This window comes from Phyllopteryx taeniolatus, chromosome 7 (assembly GCF_024500385.1).
Source record: "Phyllopteryx taeniolatus isolate TA_2022b chromosome 7, UOR_Ptae_1.2, whole genome shotgun sequence".
Lineage (NCBI taxonomy): Eukaryota > Metazoa > Chordata > Actinopteri > Syngnathiformes > Syngnathidae > Phyllopteryx > Phyllopteryx taeniolatus.
The window spans coordinates 10,062,760-10,085,362 of NC_084508.1; the positions used below are offsets into that span (position 1 = coordinate 10,062,760).

The following is a 22,603-nucleotide window of genomic DNA, read 5'->3' on the forward strand; positions in this document are numbered from 1 at the left end:
CCGACAATTGATTGTTTTTTTATTATTATTATTATTATTTACTATTTACTATTGTTTCTTTATTAATATTATGTATATATTTTATGACTATTATTTATTAATCACATCTAATACTATAAATATAATAGTTTAGTTACCTGATTTTACCAGAAGAATGGTTCCAATGTGCAGTTCTACACCACTGCAAGCACATTAATAAACACATTGTTGTATCAAATTGAGCGTTATGAGCTTGGTAAAGACTGACTTCTAATACTGTACATTGGAGCTCAATTCCTGGGACTGACTGGATGTACCTAATAAAGTGGCCAGTGAGTGTGCACCATATGTGACAAAATGCAAAGCATGACTCGTTGAGCTAGATTATATATTGTGTCTGTCCGTCGTTGCAGGTTTGCTGCTTTTGGTTAGCAGGGAGACGTACAAACTGTGTACTCAAGTTTTAAAAAAAAAAAAAAAAAGTTTCGTTCCTCCATTGTCCCATCAGAGCCATGTAACCACAGCGACGGAATCTCATGTGATTTAGGTTTGCGTCCCATTTGTGCAACTAACTGGTGAGGTAAGTCATTGCAGGGCAGGAGCAGGAACTATACAATAGACATGGAAGTCTTTTAGGTCCTTTGTTTAGCTTACTAGCTGCATGCTGGGGGACAAGACCAGGGACAGTTTGATGATATGAATATCCAAAAGGGCGACGACGTCTCACTCTCCTTCGACGCCGTCATTTGTCACACAAGTGTCCATTTGGGATAAACAACCCCCTTTTGGTTTGCACTGGAATAGAAACAGAAACAAAGATACGATTAGTTGGATATTGATTAATAGCTCATAGAGAGAATGATCACTCATGAGGCATAAACATACATAAAGTTGACTTTAATAGATATTTCCATGGTTAATATTGGTTAAATACAAAAATATTGACTTCATCAAACAAAACACACACACAAAAAAGGAAAAAAAATGCTTGTTGAGTAAAAAATGTGTTGATTTTAAATACAACAATATTCGGATATCGTTGTTACATAAACATTTTGGTAATTTAAAAAATGAAATTCATATTGGCTACATTAAAAATTTTTTCACATAAAATAAATTAGTGTCCATTAAATAAAACGTCACAATGTTTGTAAAACACAGAAAAATTAAGATAAACTTGTATAAATACGAACATATTCAAGTAATGTTACATAAATACAGAATATTAAGTTATTTCAATGCTAAACAAAAATATTAGGTTACTGTTGGTTGAATGAAAAAATACAAGGAACAAAAATTAGAAAAGGATATGTTAATGTTAAGCAAAAATATGAAATGAATGTTTGTTAAATGTAAAATAAAATGTATTAGGTTCATGTTAGTATGAAAAAAATCATGTTAAACGAAAATATTACAATTAATGTTGGTGAAATTAAAAAATTGCATGTTAGTTAATACAAAAATATTAACTTATTATTTAAAGATGAAAATATGGAATTAATGTTAGCAATGTATACAAAAATATTGGGTTATTGATAATGCCTAATATTATGGCCAGTGTAAGATTGTATATGAAGTGAAGCCAGCAAATTTCATGTTAAACACATGAAAGTCTTCCGCAAAACATATCCATGAGTAATTTCTCTTTGGTCCATGCTTACCGTCCCATTGCGGGCAGGAGGGAGGGGGGTGGGGGGGGGGGGGGGGGGGGGGCAGATGGCTCATTGTTTCCTCCTGACCACCTGCTTGAGGTGGAGCTCGCTCTCGGCCGCCACGATAGGCAGCTCGTTCTTCAGGTGGTACGCGATAAGGTGGCTGATGCTCTCGAATAACATGTCTTTGGTCCGGACCTTTGTGTGAGGAAAGCACCGAAAAGAGACGCTTTGCAGGTCACTGTATCACATTTTGAAGTGGGTGGAGTAACCCCCCAAAAAATGGCACTCGAAATAATATAACTCAAGTCAAAAGTAGGCCTGCAAGGAATTACTCAAGTAACATGAGCTACTCAGTGAAAAAAAAACTACTCAAGTACTGAGTTACCAGCGAGCAACTTCTGATGTATCTTTCTTTTTCATTCAGACCACGAACGTCAAATACACAAAAAATAAAACAGGAGTGTGCAACTTCAGATATGGCCCACTTTTATTAAACCGATTCATTAAATCTTGAAAAATAACAAATTAAGGCAAATCAGACACAATAAATGGTCTTAAATGAACTTTCTTGTGAAACAGCACCATAGGCTAATCAGACAGATATTACATAAACATTTTTTTAAAATGTTCAAAATGGAGTTCTTGGAGGCTGAAATGTGGATATTTTTAGGCAGACACAGATGACAGCACATGGCCTAGCTCTTTGAATTTCATAGCCTGTAAGGTAAACAAACATAGATTAACTGCGAGGCGAGTCACACGCTGCTGTTTCCGCTCGTGTTTCTGAATATCCACCTGTCCATTTTCTATGGCACTTGTCCTCAGTAGGGTCACGGGTGTGCCGGAGCCTATCCCAGCTGACTTAATGCGAGAGGCAGGCTATCAACCTAACATGCATTTTTGGGGGAATTTGGGAGGGAACTAACTTTTCCCCTTTTGCGGATGGATCTGGAAGGTATCCCCCCCGTAAAAAAAAAACAGGAGCTTACTGTACTGTATATCTGAGCAATTTCATTTCCACTCACCACTCCCTCAGGGTCCACCAGTAGCAGATGTTTTGGCAGGCCGCAGTGCATGCCCGTCAGCACGTACTGGCCCTGGTTGGTGGTGCTCTCCCGCACGAGGAAGTCCCCGTCTCGAACCAGCAGTTTCTCGGCATCCCGCCGGCTCATGCGGCTGTGGTACCAGGTCTCCCGCCGGAGCTGCTCCTCATTCGGGGCCACGGGGGCCCGCCGTCGCGGTGGGCTCGGCCACTGGTCCTCCGGTAGCTGCACGCCTCCACCTTCCACCGCAGTAGCGCCGCCTGCCTCGTGCAGTTTTAGGGCGTCCTCAAAGGGCCCTGTAGGAGACCACGATTGTACAACATTACCCTTAAAAATACAAAAAACAGGAGACCTCGCCGTGAGCAGGGTGACGCTCTGGAACGCTTGGAGAGCAACCTCTCTGATGGGCATGTGCAAGGAAATTAAGAATATAATGACCATAACATTTACACTACAGTGGGAGGAAAAAGTGTGTGAACCCTTCAGATCAGACTACATTTTATGATAAGTTCATACAGAAATGTAAGCAATTACAAAGGGTTCACATAGTTTTTTCCTCTCACTCAACTTTCAAAATGAATGCACGTAAAGTGTATGCGTGTACAAAACTCTCGGTAACTTCTGCTAACAACCCAGGCTTAACTGCTCCTCCCTGGCATACAGTTAAAAGATGATCGTCTCTCAGTCGAGATGCATCACTTAAACATACTTCCCTGACACCAATTATTACTTCTCCTATTAGCCATCTTCATACATTATAGAAAGTGTGAATAGGTGAGTTCTTCCGTGAATAACAGGAATGATTCCACAGAAAAAAAGGGGAATATGTGAATCAATGTATGAATAATGAACTGTAACTAGGCATGGGATAACTACATCAACTAAAGCAGCAACTAGTGTCGTTGGCTTCAGATGAGATAATCGTTGGCTGGATGTCATAAGTGAAATCCAGGACTCACTCATGTCAAAGAGGTCCTTCTTGGGACTGTCAGGGCCCCTGGCCCCCCTCTGGCCATCGGGGCCTTGAGCCAAAGAATCCAAGTTTTCCAAACTCTGTGTGTTCACATACTGATGCTCCTCGTAGTCTTTGATGCCAGGTAGTTGGCCATCAGCGCACAGGTAACCATCTGTAAAAAATAAATTAAAGGAAGTAAGGAAGTGTGTGTGTGTGTGTGTATATATATATATATATATGTATACTTTTTACACTAATTGTTTTTCATTTATTCAATATATATCAAATAAAATTCAATACTACTCATTTTTCCTTTTTACAAAATACAATATTTTTGTTGTATTTTAAAGTATAATGATTTGTTTTATTGTTATTGAATTGAATACAATTTTAGTGCTAAAGCAATGCATTTCATGTATTACTTTTAAATAATCAGTAGGGTGTAGTAAATATACCTCAATATAAATAAAACATTTAAAAATATATATTCTGTACTAAAACATGATGATATGGGATGCTTAAAAAAATTGACAAAGGTAATAAAATGTATGTGTCACTCTAGTAATGGGCTAGTGTTGAAATGTTAAATGTCCAAGCACTTTTTACGATACATTTTCATCCATTATTTTTTATTTTCACAAATGAGATATTAAATTTGAAATATTATTTTGTTATTATTATTTACAGTATGTGTTGCCAAAGACAATGCATCTCTGGTGTATTATTATGATTGTCTCACATAAAAAACGGGTAATAAAAACAACTAAATAGAATAATATATTAACGGGATATTACTAACGTAATACAAATCTGTACAGCATACTCTCACAATGGTTTAGGGTTGAAATGTTGTGTTTACAGGTACAATGAGTTTTCAAGCATGTACTGCGGCGGGAGTAATGTTGCCCGTGTGGCCACCGAGTGTCTCACCTGAGCCACTGGTGGCGTCGGTTTCCCAATGAAGTTCATAGCAGAGCTGACTTGCATGGTGAGCTGCTTGCTCCCTTTTCGCTGGCGAACCCATCTACACACAAACACACGCTCACTGTCAAACGTTCACAAACAACCCATGCTTAATAATGCTCAATAATGCATGAACGTCGCTCTCATCCCGCCACCGCACATCATGTAGTTTGGAGGCACTCTATTTGAAACCCAAGCCACAGCATGTTAGCATGTTTTCGCTCTCGCCCAGGGGTCGCGGGATCAAGCGAGGCTATTTTCCGAGTCATGTTTGTCTTTGGGCAATTAAGGTGCGGCAACATCAGAGGTTACGAGTGAGAGGGAGTCTGTTTGTTTTTCGGAGCAGCAGCAGGCTTGGACTCAGTGGTGTCACACTGAGAGGTATTTCTTTATCTCATGTTTTGGTTACTTTTAGTTCAGGGATTCACAAGCACTGGGCCACGGAACATTAGTATGCCGTTGAGATAATCAGTTTGGCTGTGTTCAACCGTTATTTATTTCCTACAAATAATGTAGCTTTGGTTCATCTATGTCTGCCAGTGGCATATCGTGACAGGCAGAACAATTAAATGCTCTTTCACTTGGCCCGTGTAACCGTCATTATTTAAATGCTCGAAAGGAATCCCCCACACATTTGCGGTTCACCATTTTTTTTTTTTTATCCTGTCCTCTGTTATTTTGCTGAAAACGCCACAATTTGCATTTTTTGAGCTGTTCCTGCAATGCCCTAATATGCAACAGGACGGCGCCATAGCCCTGTCTAAATTAGAAAGTAGTTCAGGTTATACATTTTGACTAAGAGACAAGCTTTGAATGTCCGGGTGGGGGGGGGGGGGACAAGTTTAGCCTGGGTTGTTAAGGAGAGTCTTGGCTGTATGTACATGTACACACACACACTTCTGTTGCGTTTTTTCATCATCAAATTATCTGTAAACTATTTCTATTTAGGGGGAATTTTGCAAGATGAGTTTGAAATTATAAGCTGCTTTGGACCATAGTTTGTGGTATGCCATGTATGCTTTAAATTATGAATGTTAGCATTTATAAACACAAACAGTTTTGCTCTGTCCCACTATTTCCCACATATAGCAGTGTAGTACTGTATTGTATACAGCATGCGTTTTTTGGGTGACATTTTTGTTTGGTGGTGTGCTGTGAGATTTAAAATAAGTTATCTGCCTTTTTATTGAAAATTCACTTTTTCATTTCTTGTGTGCAGATAGTTGCGTCTCTGGAGTGCCTGCCCACTCATCAAGTGTGAAATTAAACAACCTAAGTAAACCGTCACTTATCTTCCTATTCGTGAATCAGAGCTCCAGTCCCATGTTTGTAATCAATTACCTGTTGTGCTGCCCTGCTTTGCGGTTGTGTGTGGATGTGCGCAAGCTGGGATTTGCTGGGCCGCAGTCTGGAGTCCACCACTCCCCCGACAGGAGGCTCCTTGCCCGGGATGCTGTTGTAGTAGTCGTGCTCGGAAAAGTCGTCGTCCTCCCCCCACGCCGGCTCCTCTGTCCTGAAGGACCTGAGCCAACAAACGGCGCATTAATTAAGATCCGTGCGCAGAACAGAACATATTGGACACGCACTAATTTGAATACCACTTGATCCAAACTGAACCCTAGTTCCCGTTCATCCTCATTTAGCTTTTCTTTAGAACAAAGGTGGGCAAAGTTTCCCCCGTGGGCCACATACAGCCTGCTGCAGTCTTTAATCTAACCCAATTAGTGTTTAAATTTTCAAAAGTCCCAAGTTGCATTCATTGAACTGAATTTACACGCTTATTATTTCATCATTCAAAATAACAGAATTTTACATTTGAATATTTATTTCACCTAATTTACAAATGACCTAGCCCACCTCTCCGTTTTAAACATCGAATTTGACCCTCGCGCGCTAAAGCTAGCCCATCCCCCTGCTCAATAAGGTTGTACCACTAGTGCCAATAATAACGATGACGTAAACATTCGATTGGATTTAGCAGATCAGATGTCATCCGCACACCCGACGGTGATCTATTTAAGTCTGCTGAACATTTAAATGGCTCACAACTGCTGCTGGATGGAAGGAACGTGTGTGTGTGTGTGTGTGTGTGTGTGTGTTTGTAAGCTTTAGAATCAGAATGGGAATGAGTAGCTTCCTCACAATTTCTATTTGTGTGCCCTTTTATTGTTGCTTCCTACCAATAATGCAGTCAATGAATTTTTCCGCTGCTTTAATTTCCTATTCTGTTGGATGAACCTGCCTGAAGTTTGCACTTGTGGCGTAGCTGTAAAACCAGGACGGTTTTGTTTGGCAGATGTGTGCGATGCCCACAAAAACCCCACTTTTTATATCCACTTTATGTGTGGTGTGCTGTGTTGTTCATCTGGAGTACACACATTATAAGAGTAGTAGGCACACGTGGTTTTTTTTCCCACATCATGTTTGGGGGTCTCGTGTTTTACACATCGTTTAGGTGTTAAAAAAAAATCATCAGTCAATTGAAACCCGCGTTGTGTATTTACCTGTCCAAAGACGTCAGAGTCTTGGGTGGACTGTGCAGGTACTGTTTAAACTTCAACTCGAAGGCTTGGCCGATTGTACCGATGACACTCTGAGCCAAACCGTCCGAGCACTCCAGAATATGACACGCTGCCAGAGAGGGACGACACAACCCATCAGTCCTCTCCAAGTTTAAAACCCACCACTTTGCTTTTTTTCTAATTTTCCGCTACCTCTCTGATTGACCGGGTCTTTGGCCACGTAGGCGACATAATCGGGTGTGTCCTGCAACAATAAAATAGAATTCCATTAGGGAAAGATGCAACAAAGGTGGAAAAACATCTCAACTGAACAGTTGACTCACTGTGTCGCCACCAGAGGCGAATGAGATGGACTGCATAGGGTGGTGTGCTAACATCTGGAAGATAATCAGAAAGAAGGATTTTTGAAGTGATTTTATTTCCTGTCCTTTTTTGATATTTTATCAAGGTTTACGGTGCTCATACGAGATTATCGAAGGCAGGAGTTCTCAACTTCAAACAATATTGGAATAATAGGAGAATGGTATTTCTTCAAGAAAGAGTGGTGATATTCCAAAATTAAAGAAAGTTTGACGAGGCCAGAAAGTCATATTTTAACAAGTAGGCTTCAAAAATACAACTTTATTCTTGTAATATTACACCTTTTGTTCTGGAAAAGACGCCTTTATTCTCGAGGAAACAGGACTATATTCTCTCACTTTTATGGTTGTGCCCCATGTACTCTGCCTAGCAACAAGTGTCCTTGCAAAAAAAAAAAGTGGCATCACCAGGGAAAAGAATCCGAGGAATCTTGTGAAGCAACTACAATTCATCCATCCATCCATTTTCTGAGCCGCTTCTCCTCACGAGGGTCGCGGGCGTGCTGGAGCCTATCCCAGCTGTCATCGGGCAGGAGGCGGGGTACACCCTGAACTGGTTGCCAGCCAATCGCAGGGCACATACAAACAAACAACCAACCAATCACACCTACGGGCAATTTAGAGTTGTCAATTAACCTACTATGCATGTTTTTGGGATGTGGGAGGAAACCGGAGTGCCCGGAGAAAACCCACGCAGGCACGGGGAGAACATGCAAACTCCACACAGGCGGGGACGGGGATTGAACCCGGGTCCTCAGAACTGTGAGGCTGACGCTCTAACCAGTCATCCACCGTGCCGCCTACTACAATCAACAAAAGTTGACTTTTCTTGAGTTAAAAGACATAAATTTACTTTTTTAAAATAGTTTTTAAAACAATTAAAATTCAACTTTTTAATATTTATAAAATTTGTTGATAATCACATTTTTCTTAAAAGCTAAAAAGAGCTTATTTTATCAAATAATTTTAAAATCACCAACTTTTTAATATTTTAAAATTGAATTTTTGTATACTTATTTTTATATTTTAAATTCTACTTTTTAACAATTTGTATAAAAAGCTAAAAAGAATTTACTTTATTAAACTATTTAAAATCGACCAACTTTTTAATATTTTAGTCAGTCAAAAACAGTTATTTTTATCTCTAAAATACTACTTTTAAAATCATTTAACATCAATCACGTTTTAGTACCATCCAAAAATACTTTTTAGTAATTGTATTTTTATATAAAAATACTTTTAAAAAGCATTTTCAATATACAAAAAACGTCATTTTTATAATTAAGTTACAAAACGCAAATGTATTTGTTCATTAATATGTTTTAGATCAACTTTGTAATCATTTTAAAGGGCTAGATTTTCTTTTTATGGTTAGATACAGCTACAATTATACAATTACCCTATTGCACCTTGACCCCTGCTCACCTTACTGCCATGTTTATGTATTCATTAATGAATACTGCTTTTAATGGCTTCACGTGTATCCTTTCATACCATATGATTAATTTAGTCACATTGACAATGGCCAGGCACATGCTGCATGTGAATATCGTATAGCCACGTGTTTTCCAACCCTCATTGAGCCAAGGCACATACTGTATTTTTACATAACAAAAGTCTCACAGCACACCACCAAATACAAATGTCACAAAAAGTAATGATGATCTACTCTCAATTTACCCATGATATTTACCAAGAGCCATCTAGTGGAAGAGCATTTACTGTATTTGTTCTGCAGACTGTACGGCACTGACAGAAGATTAACAAAGATGCATTATTTGTAGTCAAGAAATGAGAATTTTCAGACCAATTAAGTGAAATGGAATCATTTCCCACAGTGGTTAGGAATCACTGAATACGGGATATACCTGTCTTGTGGTAGGAATGAGCAGACCCAGTCCGTCAATGGAAATATTGACAGCGATGCTCATGCTGGCGAAGCGCAGGTTGCTCTTTCCCATGATGGAATGAAGAGCTTTGTTCACAGCCTATAGAATGACAATGAGTTGAACTCTAACACGACAGCTACTGCAAATGATGTTACGAGGAGACTGTTACACACGGTATGCAAAAATATGATCATTAGGATTGAGTAGGAGCAGAAATTCACTACGGACCTTCTTTCTCCATGCACCTTTTCCACCTGGCACAGCGTCACAGAGCCTGTTGATGGCCTCCCTAATTTGTGGAATGGAGAGATGTCAGAATTAAAAATCCCAGTAATGAGATCCACCGTTCAAGCACTGTCAGATTGGATGGGCGTTGAGGCTCACTGGCCACTTCATTAGGTACACCTGCTCAATCTGAAGATCTCCACAAAAATGTGTCAAACGAGAAACTTTCTCATAAACAATGAGAACGTTTCTAAAAAGGCGAGCAAATTCATCTTCTATCGAAAAAAAATTGCGAACCGTGACACTTAAATATCGACCTGAACCAAACTGTGAATTTTGTGTATTGTAGCAACCTTTGTATAGATGTATATGTTAAAATATATAGATTTTAAATGAAAATGTTTTGTTTTAAAATCTATTTATTTTTTAGATATTAAAAAATATATGTCAACAAAACCTATGACAATATATTTTAAGAAAAATGTAAAAGGTCAGATTTATTTTTTGTAATCATATTTCTACAAAAACTACAACTAATAGATTGAATATAATAATATAAATGTAATGATTGTTAAAATATTTCTAGAAAAGCTACTTTAATTCCTTTTAAAACTGTAGCTTTATTCGTTCAAATATTTTTACAAAAAATATATATTTTTGTATGTAGTTGTACTAAAATGCAAAATAATACATTTTTAAAATCTATTTAAATTTTTATTAAAAATGTAAAAGATTAGCATTTTTTTTTTAAATGTAGCTAGATAGACAGACTGACTGACCGTCAGACTGACCGACCGACCGACCGACCGTAGGTACGTAGGCAGGCAGGCAGGTAGATAGGTAATCTGTGAAAAAAATAAAATAAAAATAATGCATTGGATTTTGCAAGTGTACCTAATGAAGTGGCCAATGACACTAATACTAACAGAGGCCCCAAATCACGATGAAAAGATCTGATGTTGATCATGTACTGAACGATGCTTTTTTTTTTTAATTTTTTTTTTTTTTTTATACACCCTTGTTAAACAGCCAAAGGCTCAAAATAGGAAGTGTGAATTGAATTTCCCACATTTATAGGGAAAACTGTCACAGAGACTCCCAGGAATGACGGGTAAATGGACGCTTGTGTCTGCGTCAGGCAGTGGGAGGGAAGCGGCCTCGCTGTCACGGGACGCCGGGGACAGCAGTCAAGAACCTGGCGGCCCCTATCGAGTGGCTCGTAAATATTTAAAAAGCAGCAGCGGTCCCAGGCTTCGTCTTGAGTAAAGGTCTCGGGCCTCTTTTTTTTTTTTGTTGCCCCCTTACGCAACAACGCTGTTTGGAATGATTCACGCTGGTGTGGACAGACGTTGTTTTTTTTTCTGCATCCAGGCCTACGAGATGCCGGGTGTTGCTCTTTAACAGCACTAACAAACAAGGCAACGCTGGATGACGACGTGTTGGAGAATGAACTACATTCATACATTGACATTGACATCACAATTTGGGTTCTGAAAAGACAAAATGTCACCTGAATCCACCATGATGCAAACATTGATTAAAAATATCTTTGTTTTTCTTCTTCTGGCCTTTTCTAGTAAATTTGGGGCGAGCAGAAACGCTATCAATAGTCTTTATATTTATTTGTTTCCCTGTCCCTTTTGAATGCGCACCAAACTCTCTACAGCGAGGTCTGACTGCATTGGACAAATTGCAATTTACATTCACGTGCTGTGGTTGACCTGCTAGTTTTATTCCACAGAGATTTTGCATGTACATTTTTCAAATACAGACCGAGAAGAGCGTCTTGTATTTTTCTCAAGCTCCAAGTGAAGTTCTTGTAGGCTGAAATGTGGACATTTGCAGGCAGACGCAGAACAGCACAGGGATATGGGATAGGTTCCGTAACAAAGACCTTTCCCCGTTATGGAGACACATGAAGATTCGCCCATGTGTCAAACTACTGCAGTGGAGCGCCTACTACTGGCGAGGAGGACTTACTCGATGTCGATGGATAAGTTCCACCCTCCAACATTATCCGACGGGTTCAACGGGGGATCGCTGCAGCTTTCCACTGTCATTAGTGAACATCATCAATAATAGATCCCACCCACCTTCTATCACTCCATCACTGCTACACCCCTCCCCCTTTTACTTTAGCTTAGCAGGCTCACATTACTGCTAATCGATTCAGGGAGAGAAATGAGGGTGGGAGAAAGTGAGGGAGGTGGAATAGGGGGAGCGACTGCGTCTCCTGAGAGACTGAGGCCTGCTGTTACGACAATAACATCACGTGTGTGTCGGGCACAGAAACACAACAGCTTCTTGTGCCATTGTGCATCCTGTGACCTGACTTTGGACAGCAAAATGCAGTCAAAACATTCTGTTTATTCCCAAAAGCAAAGACTTCCATCATTGCTCAGACAAAAAAAAAAAAAGGTGACGAGGTCGTATCTGGGCTGTGGAAGAAGCCACTACAGTTTTGTGTGCACTTATAGGACTCAATTGAACCTACGACCCCCAAGAATTCTCATGGCAGCGCCCGTCCAATCACTAACAAACCTGGGCCTTGGCGGAGGTCTTTTCTCAACTGAGGAGCATTCTAGTAATACTACACTGTAAGTTCATTTTAGCATCAATATAACAACAAATTGAATGGTGACATTTGAACAGTACTATGGATTTTTGCGGAGCTGACTTTGCTGAGTCATCAAACTTTGCTCCCACGGTCTGCGCACACCAAGCGATCAAAACTCAAATTCTCCGTAATTTAGCAGCACTCATCTGTCTAGTAGTATTCAAGATTCAAATTGGCTAGCAATCAGATTAAACCTCTAATGGTAGTTTGTCTTTGAAGGAACCCTCAGAATGATCAAAATTGTTCAAAAATAAATGCTTCAAAGTACAATGGCAGACTTTGTCTTTTTAGGACATGGGTTATCCAGACCTTTTTTGTCGGTCTACTTATGATTGACAACTATACCAAATTTCATGTTGCCGTAAACCCTAATAAATGAAATAATAATAATAAAATAACCCTAAAATGGCCAATTTGAACCAGAATGGCAGTCTTTCTGTGTCTTCTCGGGCATATGGTTTTTTCCGACATTTTTTTTTGTGTGGGTCTATTCATTACAGCTGATTTAGCATCACTCATTGGTCTAGTATAGATGGGTCAAACTTGCTAGTAATCGGATCAAATCTCGAGGACTTGGCTTTTGAACGACTCCTGGAAATGGGCAAAATTCTAAATGGCTGAGAAATGGCCCTAAAATTGAAGAGTTCCATTTGAGGCCGTGGGTTCTCAAGACTTTTTTCATGTTAGACAACTTTTCCAAATTCCGTGTCGTTAAAGGAAACTGGCTTCGGGGGCTAAACCGTTCCAAAAGAAAGCACTTATTTTCACATTATCTGTATTATGATTTATGATCTGCTATTTCTGTGCAAGTTAATGCTTCTTGCTGGAAAAAAAATGTTTTTAAAGCTTGTTTGGTGTCAGGAGAAATAAAGAAAATACCAGTAGGGGAAAAAAAATACTTGAGAGAATATCATACACTGTATTGCTTTTTTTTTATAAGTGAAGAGGGGGGGGGGGGGGGGGATGATTAAACACAGAAATCGGATTTTGTGAATCAAATCAGAGATTTTATTTTAAGGCCATAAAGCTCTGATACAGGACATTCCGAGTAATTTGACATTTTGTGGTTTGATAACAGCAGCACGGTGGACGACTGGTTAGAGCGTCGGCCTCACAGTTCTGAGGACCGGCGTTCAATCCTCGGCCCCGCCTGTGTGGAGTTTGCATGTTCTCCACGTGCCTGCGTGGGTTTGCTCCGGGCACTCCGGTTTCCTCCCACATCCCCAAAACATGCATAGTAGGTTAATTGACGACTCGAAATTGCCCGTAGGTGTGAATGTGAGTTCGAATGGTTGTTTGTTTGTATGTGCCCTGCGATTGGCTGGCAACCAGTTCGGGGTGTACCCCGCCTCCTGCCCGATGACAGCTGCGATGGGCTCCAGCGCGCCCGCGACCCTAGTGAGGAAAAGCGGCTCAGAAAATGGATGGATGGATGGTTTGGTAACGTTCCCAATTTTCTAAATTTAATGTTAGTTTTCAGGGTGAAAAAAAATGACATTCATAAAATGGCTGACTTCCATTTTTGGGTATAGGTTTTTGAGAGTTTTTTGTGGGTCTCACCATGATAGAGAAGCCTACCAAATTTCATGTTGCTGTTTGAAACTGGCTTCGGGGACTGACTTACTTACCTAGTCACCTGAGTGCGCGTGTTGAAGTCCAGGGAGCGCATTGACTTGAGCACTTCAATGCAGCCCATGTACTGCAAGCACAAATAAATAAACAAAAAGTCATTATGCATGACTACAATTATGCCATTCAGAAAGATAGTTACACAATTATTTTTCAGGGGATGGCAGTGGTTTCGGTTTAAAAGGAAAACATTGGATAACGTTGTGCTGTCATCCTAGTCTATTTCTAACCCCGTATGATCCTAAATCCGCAAATTGACTTACATACTTATACTCGGGTGGCTAGCGGCCAGCTGAGTAGCATCCTAATGGATGACAGACGGAGGTGCTAATGGCACCTTGACTGGATTAGAAGCGCTAAAAGCTCCTAGGCGCACACAAACTGTAGCATCTCACGTCGCCGCGGGTTCTTGTGAGAATGCCGCTCATGTAACCTACTAATGTGCTTAAAAGTGCAAGAAAGCTGTGATTCTCAACCACCGTATCCGATTTTCAGTCGGTCCGAAAATGATTCATTTACAACAAATAGTCTGTCTTTCTTTATCTATCTATGTCAGCGACGTTTATTGACAGGCAGAACGATTAAATGCTCTTCCACTAGAGGGCAGAACGTACATTTAACCCATGGAATCACCTTTTGACATTCATACAACAGAATAAAAGCTTTGTGTTTCAACTAAACAAGCTGAGATTTTACATTATTGAGACGGGGTCATCATTATTTTAGCATATATATGTTTGTGCCCTTTTTCTTTGGCGGTGTGCCACGAGATGTTTCTAAGGGTAAGAAAACACTCACTGAATGACACTCAAAACGTTTGACCTGCGATATATGCTTCCAAGAGATTGTGATTTATTTTTTTTTTTTAACCTGGCGATACACAGGTATATTGTGCTATTTTTAAAAAAAGAAAAGAAAACACAGCACACATTTATTTTTCCCTCTCTGACTTATTGCTTGAACAGTTTATGGTAGCGTCAATAGAAAAGACACTATGTTTAAGTGAGCACAGAGGTATACTAAGGTCTACGTGTATTTAGATTTATTATAGTGGGCAGGTTGATAGTACAGCCAGACCTCAAGTTCAAATATTTTCTTTTCATGCCTTGTTATACTGTAGTATGTACTGTATAGCTATGAGCACATTCCTAACACTAGTCATGTGTTTTCCATCAGTCTGTTATTTTATACGTGTTTTAACATACTATGTATTTGATATTTCAGTGCATTAGTTAAGGCGATGCATATTTGTGCACAGCTTAAGTTTGTCCCTTCAAAATAGCCGTAACAACCCCAAGGTTTATACTTACCATAACATTAGTGCTAATTTCTGTTAGCATAGTATTAATATAGCTTATGTAAGTTTTTTTAAAATCTGTGTTTTATGTGTTAGTTTTACAGTAAACTGCAATTGGATTGACAAACAGCTTGAAGCAAGCACGTTCGGCCTCTCATTTGGAGAATTGTTCCCCATCTTTCAAACTGCCCACACACACACAAAAATAAATAAATAAACAATGCTCAAATAATGTTGACATCTCACATGGGACTACTGTACTATAAAACATATGCAGCAGTTCTGATAATGTGTTATTGTTAATTAATCCAAGAGAGGCAAAATCGAGGGAGACCTTTGAGTCCAAATACTTAATGGGCCTCTTAACCAAATTTAAAGATAGGGGGAAGTCTTCCATCAGGCAAATTGACTCTCTTTTTCCCCTTTCGTCACTGAATGCCTCCATTGTTGCACAGAGAGGCACACACCCGCATATAAACACACACATCTGCTGACACGACGCATCCCGTCTTCTATCTGGCCTATCTGTAGCCCTATCTCTCTTTGACTGCGGGAACTGTGAATTTCCAAGAAACATTCCTCAGAAATGTAATAACGCTGTCATTCGCTTTCAAACGTTTGGCGTCACGTCTGCCGGCTTTAACGAATGTTATTGTGGGTGAATGCGTGCGTATGGGTGTGGGGTGTTTGTTATATAACAGCAGGAGCTGTTTTCTCCCCCCCACCAAAAAAACGGATCTAAAAATAATGTATTGTATTTGTAAAATTTGTATTTCGAAGAATACATCTGTTTGTCTAAAAAAAAAAAAAAAAAAAAGGCTTTTTTACAGCAGCAGGCAAAGCTGTTGTTGTTTTAAATATATACATCTTAAAGCCTCTTTTCTGGTGAATGTTTTCAATATTTGCCAAACTGCTGTTTATTAGGGAATTGAGTTGAATGGAGTTCACTGCTCCCATACAGCGCTCGTATCTCAGGTTCGCGCTCGCAAGTCAAAGCAAAACATTGGCCCGACGTATCTATCATTTCTCGAAAAACTCGTAAATTGAGTCACTTGTATCTCAAGCCACCACTGTATAGCATATATCCATCACAATGCATATGTAATACTGTATGAATTGTGTTATCGAACAGCAGTCATTTGGTGCCAAAATATTGTATTTAATATTTATGGAATTCATTAGTGTAAATACTGTAAAGTAGTCCCCACTCCCCCCACACACACTTCCTGTTGCTACAATCCGCTTGTATCAGGGAGGGCCAAAAACCCTCCTCATCCAGCAGTGTGGCAACTGGGCCTCACTCTGTCATGTATGCATTACTGCCACCTACAGGATTGGAGTGCAGTAGTAGCTTCTTTAGTCACGTTGTGTGTGAGTGGACGTGTTCTGGATGGTTCCGCATTGGCACTCCGCTGATTGAGCTCCTTATCTTCGTGAAGGTGTGCTTTTTGATACATTACAGCTCCGTTATTACTTTGTAAATGAGAGCTGCTTTTATTTGCTGCAGTGCACTGCAAAAAAAGCGTACTGTCGTCGTAGTCACGTGAAAGCATCACATTAAAATAACGGTTGCGTCTTTCCCGGGGTGTGTATGGATGCGTCCAAGTTTATATAGTGTACGCTCATAATAAATGGCTGAGCACAGCAGAAATCGAATGTCACTTTGACACTAACACATGCAGCAAGTAGCCCTGGATGCATAGATCTACATGTGGTTTGCACCTAAAACAGTGTCCATCAAATAGAGGGGAGGACCATGATCCTGATCGCAGATGGAACCCTGCGCCCCCCTCCCTTGGTGCTCAGACCTCTGTCCTGGACATCACATGATGCCAGTGACTGTGATTAAATGTAATTGAATATAGGAATGAATGGTGCCTGGGTAATGCCATTAGAGAGCATGGCTGCGCAGGAGTCCCCCCACGCCTCCCCCGCCCAGTCTCTCGAGCTGGTCTGGAGTCGTGTCGGTAAGTGGGGGGAGGAAAACGATGACGCGGGTGGCCAGAGGTGAGTGGGTTGTGTGGGGGGAACAATGGAGACATCAGGCAGTTTAGTAGCTTAGCGTAGCCATAGCCCATCTCAGCCTGACTTTCAATGGCTTGCTGCCCTGTGTGTAAGGCAGTTCCCAACCACTGTGAGAGATCATCATGTGCGCCACAGGAAATGATCCCATTTCACCTAATATATTCTAAAATTATCACATATTTACTCAAAATAATCTATCTTTGTTCGCCTGTGACGTATAGTGAATGCCAATACAATGAAATACTCTGCCACTAGATGCAGTGTGCGAAGTATCGAAGTACAAGTACGTTGCGAGTGACCCGACCTACAAGTTTTTTTTAGATACGCGCCGTCGTTCAGCCAATGTTTTGCTTTGACTTGCATGCGCGAACTTGATATATGAGCGCTGCATGGTGGCACTGCACTCAATTCAACTTACTTCACAATAAGCAGCAGTTTGGCAATTATTCACCAATTCATTAAAAAAAAAAAAAAAAGCGGTTAATGCCACTCCCAGTTAAAGTTGACTGTCAAACTAAACAAAACGAGAATCACACGTTGTGTACTGCGCTACAACATAGCTTTGCCTTAGAAAAAGCCCTCTTAGCTCAATGCTAACAAAGAATCCAAAGCGCCATGGACATGCTAAAGGTTAGCATCAATAGTCGCATATTTAAATATAAACGGTGGAGCAACACATTTAGACTAATAAAATAACAATGCTCAAAAGCATAAAGTCTGAAAAATGACTAATGTTACAGCATCTTAATGCGTTATTAGGAATCTCATGCGCGTTCCTGGCAGGACATGCCCCGCTTCAATATTACTGGCTCCAGGACACGCGCCGCTGCACTGTGATTGGAAAGAAGTATGTGACTTAAGCATGGTGGCAGTTCATGTTTCCCACTAACCCTAACTCACCCTAATCATAACCATAACAAACTTCTTAGTTGTTTTTTTTTTCTGTAAAATACATGTTTGGGATGTGACATCTCGTTACATCTGCGTAGCCTGCCCCTCCCTCAATGCAGGAGCCAATCACTTTGCACCGGGGCGTGTTTTGCCAGGAAAGTGCATAGGATTCCTAATAATGCAATTTTAATGGGTCTATTCTTCTTCGTTTGTGTCTGCATAACTGTACAGTATGATACTGCCTCCCGGTGGCCAAGGCAGTCACAGCAAAAGGAGAAGCCCAATGCATTGGATTGCAGCATTAAATCATTATGCACAAAATGTTGCATGTTTTACATTCTATTTTAAAGGTGCTGCACCGCTTCTCCCCCTCACGCACCCTTAAAAAAAATAATAATTAAACAAAGCCTGTTGCATTTTTACTAGATTATTATAATTATTATGAAAATTATTTATTATTTATTTCAGTACTCATACATCGTATAGATTCATTAGACATTTGGGACATTTCTACAATTACAAATCATTTTCATGGTTTCTTGATTGTTTGCTGTAATATTCTCGTTTCTAGCGATAGCGAACTTTGGGTTTTCTGTTTGCTGTAAGTGCTAATCATCAAAATCATACATATTATATATTTCTTTTAAACTTAAAAGCAAAATTTCAATCTGACTGTATGCAATGCATCTCTTTAATATAAGTTTCACTTTTTGAATTGAACAGCGTCCGCCTAAATTAAGCTTTTGACACCATTGTAATTTATTGAAATATGCACCTGAAAGGATTGTACTAAACCATAATTACAATTTTGATCTCTACCTCCATCAAAGTTATGTTTATTTGTCTGTTAACTAGCCGATTACGCTAAAACAACCCAATTTCCTCGTTTATATTTTTTCCGACACTTTCCTTTATTTCCCAAGCAGGAATCTAACTCAGGAGGTAGTTTGTCTACAAGCTGATTCAAAGGTCTTGCGCTCTAGAAGCCCTTTTAAAGATCCTGTTTTCCACACATGAATGTAAACAATCCACCAATCCCGCAAGGTCAAAGTGAGGCGATCAAAGTGAACGTTTGTAAGGGGTGTTGACCATTTTGTTGAGAGTGTGATGCATGGCAACCGTGCTAAAAACACATGCGGGACGTTTCTTGGATGCCAAGTCATCAATCTGGATGAAAGATGTGTTTCCAAAGCCTAGCCACATGCTCTGCATAACAAACTGGCTGACACACTTTGTTTCGTTCTTTCATTTTTATTTCTGTGATGATGGCCAACTATGACAATCTCATTTTCTAGTCTTTCGTCTGTGACGATGGACAACTACGGCACTCTTGTCTTATTTTAGTGTTGATGGAAGGCTATGTCATTTTTCTCATTTTATTTCTGTGACTTACTGTTGGAGGTGTTGGACATTTTCATGATATGTGCTCAAGTGTTGATTAACCACGGAGATTAACCACTAATACGAATAACTCTTTGCTTTGTCACGATATCGCCGAGCTGAGATTTAGTCCGTTTTTTTGAATATTTAAATATGTTTAACAGCTTAGCGTATGTTGATCTACAGCCAATTGAAGTGATTTTAGCATGTTTCATTAACTCAACATGAAGTGTTTTCCTTCCATTTTTCTGTATGTGGCAATCAGTGCAGCATGTTTAGACATCCCTGCTCGAAATTATACAAAGGTGTGAGCATGAGTGCTTGTTTGGCTACAGTACAGGTGTCAAACTCTAGGCCTGGGGGCCAAATCCAGCCCGCCACATCATTTTATATGGCCCGCAAAAGCAAATCCTTTGCATCAATTTCCATGATTCTCATTAAAATCTCTACCAAAATGTCAAATCGTCATATGCAATAAAAATATTAATAATACCGTTGAGACTGCAAGCAATTTTTTTGTTACCAAACCCGTTTTCACATTTATTTCCCTCCCAACGTAAAGTCAATTTTATTTATATTGCGCCAATTCACGAGTGCAGTCAGCCCTCACTCTTTCTTTTGTTCTTGCCTGTTTCCTGTCTTTATGGCAATCTGCTTCTTGCTTGACAACTGCACCGTGTTTTTGTGGTTCAATAAAATCATAATACAGAACATTATATTGTATGTGAAGCCTCAAAACCCGATACCAGCTCTCAATTATTCTTTTGCAGTGCACCGGGAGGTGTGCGGTGCTCAATCGCTTGGTGTGCGGCAAAGAATCGGCGACTATATTTTTGTTTACACTTCGGCCGCGTCGCTCAGTTTATGGTGGGCCTAAGAAAGAAACCTCAAACAGAACACAGGCTGTACGGGGTTACCGTCTGTCTCGGCTGGTTGGGTTGAGATGGAGAAAGAGAGGGTAGTTCGAGAGAGAAAACAGGGTAGAGTGGTTGAGCGACAAGGGAACAACAGGTACAACAACAGCCTCATCAACAATAGTAATAGTCCCATGATCAGAGCAACAATGTTAAAGTCAGCTGGGATAGGCTCCAGCTCACCAACAATCCTCATGAGGACAAGAACTATAGAAAATGGATGGATGGATTGAATTTGGAGAAGAAGGTACCGTTCGTGGTGATTCTGGACTCACCCTGACGATGTAAGAGGCTCCCGGTCCTGCGATCTTCTTGTCCGGATGCAGCCACCCTTGGGAAGGTTTGTGGATGAAGCTGCCCTTCTGGCTTAGATCGTCACCGCTCGGCCACATGCCCTCCACCCTTGTCCTGCGACTCATTCCCGATCTGCAGCCTCCGCCGCCGGAGCCACCGGGGCCGGCCGTGACCTCCTCGAATCCGTGGCCGGAATGCGCCGGCGCTCTCTGCCCGCGAATGGCCTGCAGAGAACACGGGGTGACGCACACCGGGTCACACGAGTTGAGCACGGCGGCCAGACTGGCAATGGGACCGCTGGCTGAGGGCGCACCGCTGTGCCTGTGTGAGGACGATGAAGAGGGGCAGGAGGGAGGGGACGCTTGGTGGGCGGCTTTGCTCGAGTCCTTGCTGGAACTGGAGCTAGAGCTGGAGTTGGACGGGCTTCGGCTCAGCAAGGAGTTGGAGAACTTCCACTGCGGCATCTTGGGGATGAGCATGCAGAAGGTGGTGGTGCCGTCCTGCTCTCCGTCCAGGCAGGGCGACTCGGCCAGAGCTGCGGCTCCGGAGGACCTGGTGGCGGAGTCCAGGAGAGGCAGGGGGAGGCCGGGGGCCGAGGAGGGGGCCGCCGGCGTGGCTACGACTTTGCCGCTCATGGCAAAGCTCTGCATCAGGTCATCGGAGGAAGAAGTCACAGACTCGTTGCGAAAGCGGTCATACTTTGGCTTAAGGAGCATGCCCGGATGATCCACCTGAAGTAGCTCAGTGTTGGGGATGTGGAGGGAGGGGGAGGGGGAGGGGAGGGAGGGGGTAGGGGTTGGGGGGGGCAAGAGAATGTTCCAGGCGGAGTCTTATATGCAAGTCAGTGGGAGTGCTCCCGTTCCGCACGCACGCCGCGCCGTTGTGATGCTGCTCCTGGCTCCCGTGTGAGTATGAGAAGAAGCCCTCCTTCCTCACGCCGCCTTGGGCCACTTGTATTGCATCGCACACTCGCTCTCTCTCTCTCCTTCCTTCTGCGGATGATGTCATTGGCTCTTTTCGCCCTGCCCTGCCCATGCTCTTTGACAGCATTAGCTAATCACATCTGTGTCTTTGCCACACACACACACACACACACACACACTCATTCACCTTAATGTCACTCAGCTCTATTGCACACATTTTTCATGCATTGCATCACTTGTTAAGCATTTTTATTGCATTTGCCTAATAGCGCAGTTGTCATTTAATTAACTCTAATTAAAAGTAATTCTATGATAAGTAGTCTTAAATAGGAGCGTCCTCATGTCAATCCGACTGTCAGTAAAACTTCAAAAATGACATGGTTGAATTCAAATCTTACCTTTTTGTGTCAAGCTCGGTGGAAAAAGAGGAGTTCAATCCTGTTAACTCGGATCCAAAATAAGCTTAGAGATAAAAGAACAAACTAATATTAGTGGGACACATTAGAACTAATCATGCACGTGCAAAAAGAAACTAACAAAAAAAAAAGGACCCCATTGCTGTCCCACCCTCTTTAAAATGGCCAATCACAGGTTTGTTTGTCTGAGCAAGGAAAAGGTTACTAATAAACCAGACGGAATCAATAGATGTTGAGCGATGACACTTGTTTTGCTTTGTTTTTTTTTTTTTGCCTTATGCATGACAACATAACAAAAATGCCCATATAATCAATGTGTGTTAAGAAATGTCACTGGATGAGAAGAGTTAATAGGTCACCACCTCACTGTGCTACTTTGCATGCACAAATCCGGCTGCGAATACACCAGTGCTCTTTTGCGGCCCATTAACCTCACTGCAGTGATCACAAACACAACTAGAATAGTGTGGAGGAGAAGCACTAGGCTGAAAAATCCTCATTGCACCAAAATTTTACAAACTGTACATATTTAAGTAATATTCACTGAGAAATGTGTGTGGGACTATCAATGTTAACCCTGGAGAGATCCTATAGGAACATTTTGTGCCATTTTCCCCCCGAGCTGTT

General features: G+C 41.0%; 1 protein-coding gene across 4 annotated transcripts; it reads right to left on the minus strand.

The window, feature by feature from the left end:
* Positions 1 to 1,670: 1,670 nt before the first annotated feature.
* On the minus strand, positions 1,671 to 22,086 carry shc2 (SHC (Src homology 2 domain containing) transforming protein 2). Of its 4 annotated transcripts, none has more exons than XM_061780246.1 (13): positions 21,959 to 22,071; positions 20,619 to 21,700; positions 13,836 to 13,906; positions 9,594 to 9,654; positions 9,345 to 9,464; positions 7,441 to 7,494; positions 7,310 to 7,361; positions 7,100 to 7,226; positions 5,937 to 6,117; positions 4,563 to 4,656; positions 3,637 to 3,804; positions 2,660 to 2,973; positions 1,671 to 1,829 (listed from the first exon to the last, which is right to left on the minus strand). In XM_061780246.1, exons 2-13 carry the CDS (start codon positions 21,351 to 21,353, stop codon positions 1,701 to 1,703), a joined length of 2,106 nt encoding a protein of 701 aa, XP_061636230.1. In that variant the 5' UTR covers positions 21,354 to 21,700; positions 21,959 to 22,071; the 3' UTR covers positions 1,671 to 1,700. The 4 variants fall into 4 exon arrangements, with proteins under 4 accessions (XP_061636230.1, XP_061636232.1, XP_061636229.1 ...); XM_061780248.1 differs by lacking the exon at positions 1,671 to 1,829 and adding an exon at positions 2,104 to 2,351; XM_061780245.1 differs by lacking the exon at positions 1,671 to 1,829 and having other exon boundaries at positions 2,104 to 2,973; positions 20,619 to 21,706; positions 21,959 to 22,086.
* Positions 22,087 to 22,603: the final 517 nt, after the last annotated feature.

Bases quoted from the DNA above. Each gene is read 5' to 3' on its own strand.
- shc2 (XM_061780245.1), bottom strand. From the start codon at position 21,353: ATGCTCCTTAAGCCAAAGTATGACCGCTTTCGCAACGAGTCTGTGACT. The intron at 13,907-20,618 runs GTGAGTCCAGAA...TTGTGCTTGCAG, and splicing joins GAGCCTCTTACATCGTCAGG to TACATGGGCTGCATTGAAGT. The intron at 7,362-7,440 runs GTGAGTCAACTG...TTATTGTTGCAG, and splicing joins TCGCCTCTGGTGGCGACACA to GACACACCCGATTATGTCGC.